Raw genomic sequence first — 17,711 nt, forward strand, 5'->3', positions numbered from 1 at the left:
TTGACAGAAAGTAATTTAAAGATGCCTTGTCCAAAGTTGCGCAGCAGTTCAGCAATTGCATTTCAAAATGTTGTTTTGGCAGTTGAAGAAATTACACTGCCAATAGAGCCGTTTAGGAAAAAAAAGGAGTAGTTTTGCGGTGGATGTGTGAAGGGCTCTACAAAAACATCTTTAAAGAGTCTATGGATATTTCCCATGGAAAGCACTTATTTTGTTTGAAAGCTAAGGCTCTTTCAGCTTCTGCATCTTCTAGTTTTACAGCAAAAACTTAGTATTTCTCAGAGGAAACAGGGACTTGTACAAATTGAGTTGAATCCTCAGCTTCCTATTTAAAAATATCTTTAAGGGAAATGTACAATCAGGCCACAAGTGTGCAATGGCATTAGTCCCGAAGTTAATCCCAATGGCATTAGTCCCTAAATTAATCCCAGATGCATACCAGTTCACAAGGAAGCCATCTACTTGGTTGTCTGATTTATGAACTCTCACCTGGCTTGTAAGGCTCACATTGAATCCCATCCTACCATCACCTTTAACACACTTGCTTTACCCATGCTTTTATGCTTCATAAAATGAGCTTCCGTAAGTGTTAGCAACTCCAAGTCAGCACCAATTCTTTTGATAAAAATAACCTGCTACGATTGTCTGAGCAATCATAGTTAAATTATACCACCACTTCCATACAGTTCCGTAACAATATTCGTCTAGTGGTTCTGATACAACAGAGCTTCTTTATCTAATAGTTAATGTTAACACACTTCGATAAGTAAGAAACACATAGATCGATATACTTTTCCAGGGGAAAATATTTTAAAGACTGTACATTAGTACAAATAAAAAGGCAAAACCCCTTGAAGTCTGGAGGAAGATGCAAAAGTGCTTCTTTACAAGAGGGTTTTTGTCCACTCGTACTTAAGTCAACTGAAGGGAAGATCTGAATAAAGCCACGGTGCCTTCTCCCACCCTACTCTGACCATTCACCGAGATCCAGTGCTTAGCGCTGTTCCCAAACAGTTTCCACTGAGACTGGATGAACTGTCAGATGCTACCATTATTTATAAACTTAAGCTCCCGGTCTCTCCTGCCATTTCCACATCCACTTCTTCCCTTTCTGATAAGGCATGAATCATCATCAGAAATCACTCTCCAGGCCATTAACAAACTAAACGTTGCACAGACTCCTAGAAGTACATGGGTGACTATTGTTACATCTGCCTCGATATTAGAGGGATCAGCACTGCAAAAATACCTGCAGTTAGCAAATATTCATGTTGCATTTATGAGCATTTTCATTCCAGTACACACATTATGAAACAAGGGTAGGGAAAAGAGCTCCTCATTTACCTCCATGTGCCACACAACAGCAGCACAGTGAAGCAAGACCCAAATTGCAGAATTTCAGCCTTGCTCTGCTGTTTGAGGCAGATGTTCCAGCTCTAAGCAATCATGGGATTTGTCTCTCTAAACATCAGATGAACTCAGTCACCTCAGACACTATGTCATTAAGCTTTCACTCCTTAAAGAAAAATGGCCAGTAAGCAGAGTAATTTTAAAGTCATTCATTCCTTTCTATTGCCAGGGTGGTTTAACTTTCAACTAACTTCCCAGATAAAGTTCTTTTGCCAGTTTCCTTACAAAGAGTTTTCTTACATACTTACCACCAAGAACTTAAAGTGGTCACCAAGAACTTAAAGTGGTGGCCAAGAACTTAAGTTTCCACCACTAGGGTATTGAGTCATGGGGGTTCTATTCCGACAGCAGAACAGCCATTCACCTTCAGACAGGAAGGACTATGTACCTTGCTGCCAGCACTAAAGGTACAAAGACAGTGAGAAGAACAAGAGCCACCACGAGCTGCATCAAGATACAGGACGCAAGTCTTCAGCCATCATTTAACGCAGGACAGATCACCGCGTAAACACTGAATGTGAAGACCAGGATTGGGAATGGGGTACAAGGGCAGGTAAAACCAAGGACAGCCTCAGGACTGCTTGTGCATTTATGTGAACTAAAACCACAGTGCTCTGGTTTGCATTTTGAAAATGGCCGTTTGTTTTGTTTTTAAGGAAATGAATAAAGCCACCACAAGATCACAATCCTCCACTGAACACAAGAGTGGTCCCTTATATGTTTTTATACTACATTCTGCTTTGGGCAGATGCAATCCAAATTGGTAAGGAACACATTCAGTCAGCAAGCATCCTGGTCAGTATTTTGCTAGCTGGATGCTATTTTCACCCCTTAAGGGAAAAATTAAAAGATATATTAATTAAAAATAAAAATAGCGTTACAACCAATTCCAGGGAAAAGAAAGTGCCATTGGCTACAGAGAGCTTATTTTGTTTTTTTTTCTTTTATGACAGCACCATCAGAAAAGAGATTATACCAGAGCAGAAACAAGACACAGGCTGTTCAGAAAGCAAACAAGGAGGCAAACCTCTTGTGTTCTCTTAGCAGTCATCTCTGTACAAAGGCCAGATGACCAGCTTGCTACAGAACCATCCAAAAGCAAGGGAGAAAGTCTTCTTGTCTCAGATCAAGTCCACTTCCTGACCCTCAGTGTGCACACTTACAACAGTTAATTCAGTGCAGTTTAAATTCAAGTCACTTAGTTTAGCTTGCAAGGTTCAGTAATACTTCTTGGAAACAATTGTATCTGCAGCCACATATTTTGTGCCTATGTTAGAAGGTGATACTTCAGCTCCTGCTAGAAGAACTCTTTCTGTGTATGGTCCTTATCTCTCATCCCTCACAATTTGACAGACTGCTTATCTTCAGGAGCGAGTCAGGCAATATTTCAGCAGTGGTTTCCACACTGCGAGGGAAGAACCGGCATTGTACAGGTTGCTTTCTAAGGGCTGTTTTATATTTCACATACCTAAACATCAAACTAGATCACCACAAGATAAAAACCTGCACTTGACCATTAGTACAAGATTCTGCAGCTAGACATACACGTTACAGCAGGCTCAGTGGGCCATTGAGGAAAGTGTCACAAAACAGCATGTAGTGTACCAGATATAACTTTTCTTCCAGGTTGGGCAAATATAATCCTCTTAAGGAGGACAAATTGGCAGTGGTAAATCCTGCACCACTGGCTGGTTTGCTGATGATCACTCATCTCACCATTCCTAGATACTTCCTCTGTGTTCCCACCAGTTATTCGGCAAGTTACAGGAGCAACAGAGTTCTCTCCCCAGCTGGCTGCTCTTTCTGAAAAAAACTCTTTGATATGCGGTAGCTTGTTATGGATCCTCTCTCTTAAGGGAGGGATATGATGGTGTAGCGGGTTGACCCTGGCTGGATGCCAGGTGCCCACCAAAGCCGCTCTATCACTCCCCCTTCTTAACTGGACAGGGGGAAGAAAATATAACAAAAGGCTCGTGGGTCAAGATAAGGACAGTTTAATAAACTGAAAGCCAAGGTTGCGCACGAAAGCAAAGAAAAACAAATGATATTATTCTCTACTTCCCATCAGCAGGCGATGTCTAGCCACTTCCTGGGAAGCAGGGCTTCAGTACGCGTAGTGGTTGCTCCTGAAGACAAAAAATGCCCCCCTTCCGTCTCCCTTTACTTAGCTTTTATATCTGAGCTGACGTCATATGGTATGGAATATCTGTTTGGTTAGTTTAGGTCAGCTGTCCTGGTTATGTCCCCTCCCGAGATCTTGCCCTGCCCCAGCCTGCCGTTGAGGGGGGGGCAAAAATGTTGGAGAGACAGCCTTGATGCTGTGCCAGCACTGCTCAGCAGTAGCCAAAACACTGGTGTGTTATCAACACCTTTCTAGCTACTGATGCAGAGCACAGTGCTATGAGGGCTGCTATGGGGAGTATTAACTCCATCTCAGCCAGACCCAATACAGATGGCTAGGGTCTAAGACATTGGTGCTTCTGTGCTCCCTGTCCTGGTTTCAGCTGGGATAGAGTTAACTGTCTTCCTAGTAGCTGGTACAGTGCTATGTTTTGAGTTCAGAGCGAAGAATGTTGATAACACTGATGTTTTCAGTTGTTGCTCAGTAGTGTTTAGACTAATGTCAAGGATTTTTCAGCTTCTCATGCCCAGCCAGTGAGAAAGCTGGAGGGGCACAAGAAGTTGGCACAGGACACAGCCAGGGCACCTGACCCAAACTGGCCAACGGTGTATTCCATACCATGTGACGTCCCATCTAGTATAGGAACGGGGAAGTGGGGGCAGGGAATCGCTGCTCGGGGGACTGGCTGGGTGTCGGTCGGCAGGTGGTGAGCAATTGCACTGCGCATCATTTGTACATTCCAATCCTTTCATTATTGCTGTTGTCATTTTATTAGTGTTATCATTATCATTATTAGTTTCTTCTTTTTTTCTGTTCTATTAAACCGTTCTTATCTCAACCCACGGGTTTTGCTTCTTTTCCCGATTTTCTCCCCCATGCCACTGGGTGGGGGGGAGTGAGTGAGTGGCTGCGTGGTGTTTGGTTGCTGGCTGGGGTTAAACCACGACACTCCCTTTCCCGCTTCCAGGTGAGATAGGGGTGTGGTGGAAAGGGCACTTCGCTTCTCTCTCGGCGAAGCTGCAGTTACTTCGCTGAGGGCCAGCATTGTCCACACTGACAGGATAATGAAGGCTGAAAGAGAGAAAACAAACAGATTCCTGTATCAAAGCAGAACTTTCCTTCCTTTCCCAAGCACAAACACTGAACAAGTTTAGTGACAGAAAGGAATGAAATATTGTCTGTGCATCCTCACAGGCCTAGAGTAATCCCATGCAAAGGTGAGAACACACATGGAGTTGAGATAAGTCTGTTCAGTCACCGTATTAGGCCTTTTGACTGCCCATTCTGCAAACTTATCAGCAAGGTGGCAGTCCAGGCCTGAGAAGCACCGTTCCCAAGGGCCATTGTCACATATCACCTGCGGGAAGGTTCGTGCCTTTGAGTCTACTCAGTATTTCTTTTGGAGTACTAGAATTTATCATCTGGGTGTTAAATCTCACACTGTACTTACTGTGTTCTCCTTTCATCCCTTCCTACCCTCACTGCCTATTCACAATGGAACCAAAAGAGGCAGCAGTTTTTCTTAAAAAAAAAAAAAAAAAAAAAGTCTTAAGAGCAGTACTCACCATTTGTTTGAAAAGGCACATTGGTGTAAGCTCTGCTGAAGTAATCATTGAGGACCCTTCTGAGTAGGTCTAAGGTGATGTAAGCAAGACTTGTGTAGACATAACAAGCAATAGCTAGGATCACTGTATAAGAGCCTACCATTGCAGAGGCCAGTATGTTCAGCTAGAGGGGGAGAAAAATACACAGCTTTAGGAGAGTGATGAACACTCTTTATTCCCCATCTCCTTAAGGTAGTATTTTGTATCAGTACTTCTACAAGGAACTGGCTGCACACACCTGTTATCCAGACATCCTGTTAAGACAGCAGAAGTCGACTAAATGCAGGTGTTAGTGGATGGTGTGTGCAACACTGCAAAAAGTCATTCCTTTGCTTATGGACCATTTAGCACAAGTAGGGCTGAACAGGAACTCCCCTAGAGCTAGTCCTGTGCTGAGCTTCATGAAGGCGTGTTAAGTTTTCTATACATATCCCGCAGGACTACATTTTGCATTAAGAAGTCTTACACCCCTTCCTCTCTCCTTCCAAGGTGACAATGCAGATTACTTACAATTCTTGGACAGCCAACAAAAAGCACCGGAATCATCAAGGCCACAGAAGAAAAGGTTACCCAGAACACCACATCATCACGGAAGACCCTGTAGTCTCCTGCAAAGACACCATATTCCACATGTAATTTACTAGTTAGTAAAACATTTTCTTTTTTGCAAGTGGTTGGGGTGAGCTTTTTCCCCCAAAGATTCTATACATTCAGAAATATCTGAAGTACAGTGTTGTGCTGGTTTTGGCTGGGTTAGAGTTAATTTTCTTCATGGTAGCTAGTATGAGGCTATGTTTTGAATTTGTGCTGAAAACAGTGTTGATAACACAGAAATGTTTTTGTTATTGCTGAGCAGTGCTTACACAGAGTCAAGGCCTTTTCTGCTTCTCACCCCACCCCAGCAGCAAGGAGGCTGGGGGGGCACAACAAGTTGGGAGGGGACACAACTGGGACAGCTGACCCCAACTGACCCAAGGGATATTCCAGACCATATGATGTCATGCTCAACATATAAAGCTGGGGGAAAAAGGAAGGGGGGGACATTTGGAGTTAGGCATGTGTATTCCCAAGTAACCATTATGCATGATTGAGCCCTGCTTTCCTGGAGATGTCTGAACACCTGCCTGCCGATGGGAAGTAGCAAATGAATTTGTTGTTTTGCTTTGCTTATGTGCGTGGCTTTTGCTTTACTTATGAAACCGTCTTTATATCAACCGATGCATTTTCTCACTTTTATTCTTCTGATTCTCTTCCCCATCCCACCAGCGGATTGAGCAAGCAGCTGTAGGGTGCTTAGCTGCCAGCTGGGGTTAAATCACAAGCGTTCAAAAGCTAAGCTTTTGAGCTCAAATGCTGATTGTTTGATGCATTGTAACACAGTTAGTCAAAACAAGAACAGAAAAAGTGTCCCAGTTGAGTATAGGTCCTGTACTCTAAGTTGGGACAGCAGATCTTGTCCATGAAACAAAGATTTTTGATGAGGTGTACATTACTCATCTGGTAAGAATTAAAAGTACCAGAGTACTTCTGCCCAATAAAAAGCCATTTTGTTGCCTATATAAGTTTATAATCTATAAACCTGCATCTATGTAAGTTTGACTCTAGGGCATGGTACAAGTGCAGCCATCACAATAATACAAGGCAACAAATTCTTCTGGCTTTAGGAAGAGTAATTAAGTCACTCAAACACTACTTCCGTCCACCCACCCCCCCCCCCCCCGGCTTTCTAAAGCCTGTCAATTAAACAGAGGGGACAAGCTGACCCCCAGCATGGGTTATCACAGAATTGTGGCTTGAGTCATGCACAGATGACTGGTGAATGAAACTGTCCCACCAAGGGATCTTGAGCAGAAGTTTTGAGATTTAAAATTACAATAGAGAAAGCAGTGTGGCTGATGCTCCTGCTGTCCCAGAGGGATTCCAGCTCAGCAGCCCTGCTTGCTTTTAAGAGAGAAACAACAGACAAATTGCTTAACAAGGTCATTCTAAAGACCCTGATGATGTCAGTCCAGCTGCAAATACAAGTTTGACTCTTACAGTGCAGTGCTCTCAGAGCCTTGTACTGTAGTATGGTGAAAAGTAACAGCAAGAGCTCCTCTTAATCCACGATGCCTTTATGCTTGAAGTCTTCAAGTTAGACTACAGATTTACTACTGTGACTTGTTCTGGATAAAGAACAAGACAGACAGCAAGTGCATGCCTGGAGCAAAGCTGGTGTCACAGCCTGCTGAGCCTCACTAAGTTCTCTGCAGAATAAGCAGTTTCCTTCTCCCACCAGTACAGATTCCCTAAGTAGTTTCAATTACAGCACACCTGAAAGAAGGCTTCAGGTACATCTCTAGTCCTCGCAACACTGGAAAGTGAAAGTTAAACATCACATTAAGATAAACCACATAGCAACATTCATCTTAGAGCCTTGCTGCAGGAACACATCACTCAATAGCCAGCACTTTGCAGCACAGTATTTCAGTGCATACCTAGTGGAGTAAAGACCATCGATGAAAAGAGAAATCCCAGCACAAGTCCAATAATAAACATACAGAGTAGAACAGAGCCAAATCTCCACCAGCTGGCAACCAGGAAAAGCCCTCCAATAATTCCAGCTACTGCTGTCAAAGTAAGATGCACTGAAAAAGAAAAGGGGAAATTCCAATGCTCTGAAAACTTCAGTTACTGCAATAATGTATCAGTAGCTTACTTACTTACATGTTTGGTTGTTACCTAATGAAAACTTTCTGAAAAAAGCCAAACAAGAGTATCTGTATTTGCTTCATGCACTTCACTTAGACTCCAGTCTGCCACTGAGGATGTGCTACCCGGAGTGGCATGGAACTGGAATGAAAGTCTTACTACTATGTATATTAGTACCTTGAGTTCCCAGGGCAGTTATGGCTGCAATAGCTAATGCACGTGTATCAAAAAAAGTAACTATATGAGGTAGGACAAAGACAAAAGGAACAAATTCTTGCTAGTCTAACAAGCAGGGTGCAGACCTTCCATTTTACAGATGAAATCTGCATTTGATCTGAAATAGAGGTTCACCCATTATGAAAGAAGTAGGAAGGAAGTACGTTGCAAGTTTCCAGAGTTTCTAAAAATCTGTATCTTCCTTGAATAGATACTAAAATTTGTCTTTTAGAGTTGCATCTATTAATTCTGCATCACTATTAGATGTTGGAAGCAATTGTTACTCTGTTGCATATTCAGCTATTATGGTAATCAGAGCTCAGTTCAAGTACCTAGGTATCATCCTCCTATGCTTCCTAAGGCTCACCAGCAACAAGCACAACAGATTTTACTGAAGGGTTTCATAACAATACTTTGGGAAGAGGATTGGGTATGCTGACACATCTACTCACCATCATAATCAAGGCCAGTTACCCTCGTAATGAATACAAAGAAGAAAAATGCTGTGAATATGAAGTCCATGAAGAGTAAGTCTAGAGAAAAAGGAAAAAAGATTTAGTATGCTGTCATATCACTTCATACGAAGCCCACTTCAGTATATCTTCAGACATCTTCATGTTACAACAGGGAAGGAACATACCAGCTCACTGACTGAGAAGCACAAAAGGAAAGCCAGACAACACTTTGTTCTGGAAAGGGGTGTCCTCAAACACTTCTAATAGTAAAAAATTTACATATTTATGTCTATGTTGCCCAGCATGCACCCTAGTTCTACATTTCTATTCTTTGCATACCAGAAAATTCTTGCTCTGCATTTAAAAGCTCATATACTGTAAAAGCAAAGCAGTGGACCTAATTGGCACGTAATCACTATCAAGTGAATCTTAGTAATAACACCACCATTCTAAGATACAGCAAGTTACATTTATGAAACTCCAACCAGGCTTATGAGAAGAGAAAAAACAACCAAAAAACAACCAAAAAACATTCAGCACCTGTTTTCCAGAATCTGTGTCCAAAAAAGCAAGTGAAAAGACCAAGAACAGCAAGAGCGGTGAAGAATACTTCGGTAGAGAGTTTACCTACAAGGAGAGAGAAAGGGTTACTAGACCATTCCACCTAGTAGTTCCAACAATGACACTAAGGTAAGGCAAGGTTGCTGTTACTGAGTCTACTGATAATTTAATGGCTGCCACTCCTTCAGACACACCATGTGAGCAGATTTGCAATGCCTGAACTAACAGTTATCTTGATAGGATCTCCAACAGAATATTTCACTAGTTCCACACTGATTAAGAAATCAAGAGCTTCCTCCTTATTCAGAAGACTAAAGTTTCTGTAACAATTAGTTAAGCAGCTGTAACTTGCTGTTTATAATATAGATACAGCTTTACCTGAAAATTCTCTGGTCAGCTTTAGAAAAGTGACATCCAATCACCCATAAAAATCAGTGCTACAGGATTAGTGACCCAGGCAGCAGCTACAGTCTTTACTGCTGCAGCCTTCACCATAATCTCCCTTTAATATACTTTCCATGCAACAGAAAGGACCGTCAGCATCCCAGTACAGCTCACCTCTGTCTCCTAGTCAAAATTCTTACTGGTATTTAAGCTATTTGAAAAAGTAAGCCACATTTTCCTAGTTCTCTAAATTAGAGAAGAGAGGTTTAGCCTAGATAATTTGTCTCATGTTGTCATAAGACAACACTGAGTTTGACAACAGTTACTTGTGTTACAGTATACAAGAAAATAATCATGAGAACAAATCTTACTTCATGAACCATATTCTACCCGTTATTCTTGTCTCTTCCACAGTCACAATGGGAGGGGCAGCTTTGCTCTTTTTCTGCTCAGATTCTATCATTATATAACTTTGTACAAAGTAGCATGACTTTGTAGTCATTCCACTATTGCTGACATTTTAATGCTTATTTTAGGCGACTATCTCCTTTCAAAATATTTGAAGGTTACCAATTCCTGTTAGCACCAGCGCAGTTAGAAAAATCAGGCTGGATCCTAATCTAGTTCATGTTTTATTAGCTTAGTTTCACATGTAGCATCTATAGTCCTACAAGTGATTTAAGATTATGTATCCAATTCAAATGGAAAAAGCTAGAGTGGTACTACAGAGTTGCAAGTTATATATTTGCAAGCCACATATTAAACTTCCATTAAGTTAAACTTTCAATTGCTAATAGTTCTCCTTAGTCTTATTTCAACAGTCTAGAATTTCTCCTCAATCAAGAAGTAGACTCCATCATAAAGTAACAAAATACATCCAGTGTAAAACAAAGAGCTCCTTCACACACTAAAAAAAAAAAAAAAAAAATCTCAAAAGCACCATTCAGCATGTTGGAGCACAACAAGCTCGAGATGAGCTGGCAAGGACATACAAGTCCCAACTTACTGAGAGAAGAGCAGTTATCCACTAGGTCAGCAAAGCTGCAGGCATATGTATGCACAGGTACGTATGCAGCAGAAGTATTCCGAAGAGAATCCCATACTATGACATTGTAGATCACACCTTGTCCAGGAAGTGAGGAAAAGTAGACATTGGTTTTGTCATCAGTTGTCAGTGTAAGTATCTGGAACAGTAAAGAGTATTTTGAGTTGCAAGGAACTCCTTGTCACTGTTATTGATTGCAGGTTGATGTGTCCATACAGCTGAGGCAACAATACTCAGCAGCTCAAGGAAGATGATCAGCAAGAACTCCAGGCAAGAACTCTCCTATTCTGAACCCTCTCAGTATTACCAATTGAAGCATTAAAGGCTCACAGGACAGAGTCCACTTCCTCCAGCACTCTGCTCTCAGAAAACATAGTAGAAGATTCTTCCGCTCATGTTTTGCTCTTCCCCATTTGAGGACACAGTTCAGGTTCCCTGCCAGTCTCCAGCCAGTCTCCTAACCCAGGTCTGACCTCTGAAGCAGGCAAGGCTGCCATTCTACTCCCTAGTAAGGCCAGGCAGGTCACAGCCACTGAGATTCTCCCCTCTGTCCCTTCCAATCTCTTTGCTGGGGGATAGGTAAACATGTGGCAAGTGTTTGCTCTCATGTATCAGATCTCTTTATGCTGCTCCAAATGGCACCCATTTCTAGTCCAGTTCCACTATATTTTGAGAGCAACCAAGCTGGTGAGGGGCCTTGAGCACAAGTGTTATGAGGAGCGGCTGAGGGATCTGGGGTTGTTCAGTCTAGAAAAGAGGAGGCTGAGGGGAGACCTTATCGCTCTCTACAACTACCTGAAAGGGGGTTGTAGTGAGGTGGGTGTTGGTCTCTTCTGTCAGGTGGCTGGAGATAGGACGAGAGGAAATGGCCTCAAGTTGAGGCAAGGGAGATTTAGGTTAGATATTAGGAAAAATTTTTTTACTGAGAGGGTTGTAAAACATTGGAATGGGCTGCCCAGGGAAGTGGTTGAGTCACCATCCCTGGAGGTATTCAAAAAGCGAGTGAACAGGGTACTCCAGGGCATGGTTTAGGGGGCATGGTTAATGGTTGGACTCAATGATCTCGAAGGTCTTTTCCAACCAAAATGATTCTATGATTCTATGATTCTATATTCTCCCCCCTTCTCTCTTCCTTGCGTTCCATGCTCAATCCTCAGCATATGAGGATGCCAGACCCCAGCATCTCTCAGGCATCATAGAAGACTATCCATCTTTGTCAGAAGTGGCTCTATTTCTGGATTTACAGGCACTGAGTGGCAGTATAGCTATAGGCAAGCTGGCTTCAACATCACTGAAGGAGCACTGTGGTTAAACCAGTATTCAGCAAGCAGGAAGACACTGCAATAAGAGCTTGTTCCATTGAGAAAAGGGTGCAAGACATACAAACATCTCACAGACTAGTCACTAACAACTACCTAATATCAGAATCCATTGCAAGAAACCTCAATTCTGCCTCATTTCAGGCTATGCTAACTAGCCACCTCTATCCCAAGAAAGAGTGGTTACCATTTTGTATGCACCACTCACTGTATATTTCCTAGCCAGAAATCCCAGATACAAGCAAGCAGCCTGAAGCGTCTGCAGCTTGCTTATGTCACTCAAGGAAGATAAGCACAGAGGAGGAGAAAACATAAGATAGTGCCACTGCCACATACCTAGTACACCAGTGCTTCAGACTTACTTTAATGCCATTGGCTTTGATACTTTGCGCCTCAGACATCTTCCGTATGTGGCTCATGAGTACCATTTCAGAAAGATCGTTTTCTGGTAAGAAGTACTGGTAGACATCACAGCGCAGTCGCCATCTGGAGTTCTGACCAGTCCCTGAATCGCAGGATGGTGGGTTTGCTCCTCTACAATTAAAAAAAGAGATCATCTATGTGCCCAGCACAAGCCCCCAGATCTTAATATTAGTTTTCAGAAGTTACCTGTCCAAGGTAGCAGTATTTGGCTGCTTCTCTTTAGAAGTTAACACCAGCAACTAATTCAAAACTAGACTGTAAATGTTCGTGAGCACAGACTACAGCAGTATTATGCAGAACCACCCTGATGCAGGTAGCGTCTGTGCCTGTACCCGCCTTTACATTTACAGAGGCTTCCTACAAATTGTCATAAGGAACCAGCACAAGAATTCCAAGAGGTCACAACAGCCAAACATCACAAAACCACTGTTTGTTTTCCCATGCATGCTATATATACAGCTCTGAACATAGCCTTCCCCATTCCCTGCCTATCACCTGTGACATCAAGCATCATTCAGGAAATAATACCTTATAACTTGAAGTCTCAACGTTAAACAAAACTCTAGGTCGTTATCATGCTTCAGTGCCAGTAAAGGAATGAAATTGGCTATAATACACAATTGCTTCCCAAACAGATTAAGTCATTATGAGAAGTGGGAAGATCCAGTATTTGCTGACTGCTTGCACATCTGAAGTTGCATAACCTTTCCCATAAGATGCAACTCTCAACTTTTATCTCTCTCTCTCATGTATCCTCTCCCCCTCCTCCTTTTCCTCGTTTACTTCTCAGTTTGTTGCAGCAAACAAGATTTCTGCCAGCAGCTGGATGGTCAGCCTTTTCAGCAGAATCTTGTTTTATGATCTTGGCCAAAAACAGGACAAAGAAGGTCTTTGCTCAGTGCACTGAAGTTTTTCCACACACCTGGTATATCCCAAGTTTGCAGGGGCAAACTTGATGTGTTTATAAACCAATCCATAGTCTAGGTAAATATTTGGATCCACTTCCAAGTCAAATTCTAGATTGCAGCCTCCAGGAATAGGATCTAGAACACAGAAAAAGATAACTGCAGTAGTTTTTACTTCCCCCTTACACAGCACGAAAAAAGTTCTAAGACCTCAGCAATGCATGTACTTGCAGGCATAGTCTGCTTGCTGAGCACATAAAATTGTCAGGTTCTCTTACTGCAGTCAACAGAAGTGGTTTCACTGCAGTCTAAGACAGGTCCTGATACATATGCACAGCAGTTTTCTACTCTAAGGCTGGAGTTGTGACAAGACCATACAGTACATCCTATACACAACTCATAATTCAGCAGTGATACTAAACTTTTTCAGCCCATTTCAAAAGAATTTCTGGCATCTCCATCATATGTTTGCACCATGTAAGACTATCACCTCTGAAAGGTCAACACATCAACACTTCAATTCATAGTTAACTTGTAATAAGCAGAACTGGCATCCCTTAAAAAGTAATAAGAACATACCTTTCTCCATATAGGGAATAGAGATAGCTGTGCTGAGCACCTGGCTAGCATCCCGTGACCGAAGGTACCACGTACATATGCTCTGTTGAGGCCGAAGAATGGAAACCAGTCCTTTGTCTACTCCAGTTCCTGAGCTGTTCACAGATGGATTCTGGACAGAAACAAATTGAGAAGATTTTTACCACAGCTTGATGTATTGCACAGGGGTCACATTCCTGCCACAAACCTACAGGGCACACATTTCAGTGCCAGTTGCCACAGATGAGGCATTCAGCCCTTAGCTAGCTGGTAAAAAAGGAAGATGGAAAAAAAGGGAGCGGCCTCTGACACCACACACTGCCTAGCTCAGGCTTAAAAACCCAAGTGACAAGTTTGAGACTACTAAAGAGTTAATAATCACAAGCAAGTTGCAGAGAAATCTAGCTAGTCAAAGTCTACTGCTGCACAGCAATGTATTCACTAGTGAAGGTATAAAAGGATTGGAATATCCCTCACAAAAATTTGTGAGATTGCTTCTCAGAATGCTCTTTAGTGCTAAGTGCAGAAGCACCTCACTATCTCCACCAGAATGGAGATGATTGTATGACAGTTGGCTTAACACCAGCCATGCCAGACAAGTGCTTGGGGCCAGGTCAGCTACTGATCTAATGCCCACCAGCACCATCCCTTTCAGAACCAGGGGTCTTGAGGAAAGATCAGGCAGCAATGGCAATATCACACTCACATGGCTAGAACAACCAACTGACCTGCAATCGAATCTATTTTTCAGCATGGAAAATATGCTTTTGTCCAAGAGAGCCACAGTTATCTGAGGCAACGCTGTAAAAAAGCACTTTGGACCTGGCAGACTTTAAAGTCTGGTTCAGCTTCATATTTCTGGAGGCAGGCCAGCCCTAAAAGAAGTACAGCTATATTTATGCATCGCTGTCCTTGGCCTGGTAAGGCCCATGGATGCAAAGAGGGTCTGAATTGACAGGAGAAAATTCTACCAGTAGTAATCAAAGACTGAATAGGTGTAACAGTAATGTCTTAGCCCTGTAATCCTGGCTATTTCACCAGTACAAAGATGACTGAGCTGGGTGATTTGTGTTACAGGTTATTCATCTCCTAACCTTCCCAGGATACTTCTTGACACTCGGTATATTCTCATTTGGGAAATACTGATGGGGAGAGGAAAACTGGATGGCAGCTGTCAGATCTCCATCTACTGCCTTCACATTAGTCTATGTTCTGCTCAAATACCACTTAGAGCCTCATGGTACCATAAAAAATAAAAAAAAAAAATTTAAAAAAATCAGTATTTTAGACTGCATCCCAGTAATGACAAACTGATGCTAGTGTATAGCAGTAGGAATGCTTATATTGTTGGCTAGAAGTAGCAGCCTTCACTGGAATACTAAGGAGCAATTTTTCCATGTGCCACCAAAGGATAATTTGATTTAGGACAAGGAGCTGGGGTGACAAGACATCATATCTGTAGGCTAGATCCAAGCCGCACAAACAGCTGACAACTAAACATCCCAAGTGATCATGTTTAGCGTATAAGGTATCTGGCAAATACTTATCATGAATATGTTTTTAATTTGACAAGCTGATGGATAGTAGTCAGCAGTCACATCTCAAAAGCACCACTTCCACCAGGAACAAAGAGCCTTGAAACATTTTTAAGCCAGCTCTGAAATTCCTTCAGCATTCAGTCCTCCAAAATAGCAGCTATGACATACAAGTACAAGAAAGGATTTCTGAAGCTCAAATAATACCGTCCAAGAGCCATGCAGGTAAGATATTCATATTATTTACATTGCTTCAGTTCTATATTCCTACATGTCTCGGAGCCCACTTCTTTGTTGAAAAAAAGTAGCACTTAAGAACAGAAGTGACACTGTTACCATACCTTATCAAAGCATATCACCACACTGCTTTGCTGAGCATGTACTTGAAAAATAACAACAGTCACATTGCTTGCAATGTTCCTGATTACAGCTTCCACTGGATTGGTCTGGTTAAGCAGCACATTTCTGAATTTTCCCAAGGAGAGCTCAAGAAGACCTGCATTACAAAAAAAGGAAGACACTTTTTTTTTTTGTCCAGAGGGAAGCAATTATCAAGGGGACCCTGGAAGCTTCCAGTAGCCCAATATTAGTCAGCTAGGAACAGAGCACGATGTTGTTTTATGCTACTCTCATCCTGTAAGCTATATTAAGTTTTCAGAGACTACTGTACAGCTATACCTACAAGAACAGATACAGCTAGAGAACCCACCATGCAGCCTGGCCCTCACCTAAGCACATCAGGCAGGACTTCCGACTAGGAGCTCAGTATTTGATACTGCTGAGCTCATCAGCAACAGACACTAGCTGCAGCTGACCAGCTAGAGCAATCAACAGCAAGTAACGTTCAGTAGAGTAAGAGAGGATACTGAGGACTACTTGCTCTTTGGCAAATACAGGCAAGTATTAGCCAACCAGCTTGCACAATACCTGTTAGACTTCCTGGGCAAATTCCCATGGACCATAGGAGTTGGAGTCAACTTCTATAACACAGAGTCAAATCTGTAGTTTACACATGTATACTTACCCACTTTCAGCTATTTCACATACGTCTTTTGCTCCCACACTATTCTTAATTATTAGGACTGTTGGACCCTGATTTCTGTATCTAAAAATCTGACTAATTTTTCCAAGACACAACCAAGACCATTTCTTCTTATGATAAGCACAACCCCATGATCCACTGTAATTTTAAATTAAAGAGAACCACATGACCGAGGATATAAGATTCTTTGAGAATCATCTTTGGCTTGTGATTCAAGTCCTGCAAGAAAGCCTGGTTTCTCCCTGCACTGGGCTCTTTATGGACAGGGGTTGTCAAGGGAGGAAAGAGAAGCAGCTGTACAGAAGCTACAACATTCTCTTTTGTTGGTGGTTAGCAGCCAGACTACATGCTTGCCGAGCACACACAACGCCTTTCAGGTTTTTCCCTGAATTCCCGTGCATGCACACACAGTAGTCCAGCAGACCTAAAACTTATCAAGCCTAAACACATACACAGTACTTCCTCAATAAAGTTGCCTCTTCTAGTGTAAAGGGTTGATACTGTCAAGTACTCCAACAGAAGCACAGAGTATCAACAGCACCATCCCATATACACTGTTGCTGATGACTCAGATGGTCTCCCATCCAAAAAGGAAGGGATACCATCTTATCTGAAACTGCACCCAGTACTCTGTAACTCCTTTCCTGTTATTTTTTCACTCTCCCCTGCCAAGAATTGGCATCTTTGGCCAGCTTCTTGGCCTCTTGATGATATGTAAACAGAGTTGAGCTCCTACCCTCATGCCTCCTCCACTCATCTCACAGCAGAGGAAGGAAGCGGAGGAAAAGTCTAACTCATATTATCTTGTTAACTTCAACGCTTACATGCTGTTAAAGAATTTACGAACGTGGGTTTCTCTAGGTTTGCTTTATTAACAACTCAGAGTTGGGCCACCACCGCAGTGAATGGCAACCCTCCAAAAGTTTTCAAATCTTTTATACCCTTTTGCCATCCATTGTCCCAATCCAAAGTCTCTGTAATTTTCCAGTCAATTCTCTGTTCTCATATTGTTATCATCCATCATCTTATCTCATCCATTCTCCATTCTCATGTCTTAGTTCTTCTGGGATTGGTGGTCACGGGTATAAAGTCTCCGGTCACCATCATCACTTCTCTTCTTACATTTCAAAAGTATCTATGGGTCTCCAGGAAAACTACTCAGGTTATGTTATTAATTTATCTTATTCTAAAGTTAATCACTTACTCTCATGTCTTGGGTCTAAGATGTATGATCCTTTCTCTGTTGATTCAGCTTGACTGGATTCTAAGCCAGCCATGAAGCGGTAGTCTCATAAAACAATTAAGCAACTCATAGATATTATTTTATATGCACCTGCATTCTATTAATCTTCTCTAAACCAATTTCTATATTATTAGTTATATGTCTAATATGAATAGTCTT

General features: G+C 42.1%; 1 protein-coding gene across 1 annotated transcript; it reads right to left on the reverse strand.

Annotated features, from left to right (window-relative positions):
- Nucleotides 1-2,217: 2,217 nt before the first annotated feature.
- On the reverse strand, nt 2,218-15,806 carry LOC128139699 (transmembrane 7 superfamily member 3-like; the record flags this gene model as incomplete). The annotated part of the gene is made up of 12 exons (XM_052782468.1): nt 2,218-2,240; nt 4,529-4,603; nt 5,098-5,260; nt 5,647-5,744; nt 7,614-7,763; nt 8,496-8,576; nt 9,039-9,125; nt 10,450-10,627; nt 12,170-12,341; nt 13,153-13,273; nt 13,715-13,865; nt 15,609-15,806. Coding segments are annotated over 12 exons (1,497 nt in total), but the record flags the coding sequence as incomplete, so codon positions are not given.
- Nucleotides 15,807-17,711: the final 1,905 nt, after the last annotated feature.

Source organism: Harpia harpyja, chromosome 3 (genome assembly GCF_026419915.1).
Source record: "Harpia harpyja isolate bHarHar1 chromosome 3, bHarHar1 primary haplotype, whole genome shotgun sequence".
Taxonomy (NCBI): Eukaryota; Metazoa; Chordata; class Aves; order Accipitriformes; family Accipitridae; genus Harpia; species Harpia harpyja.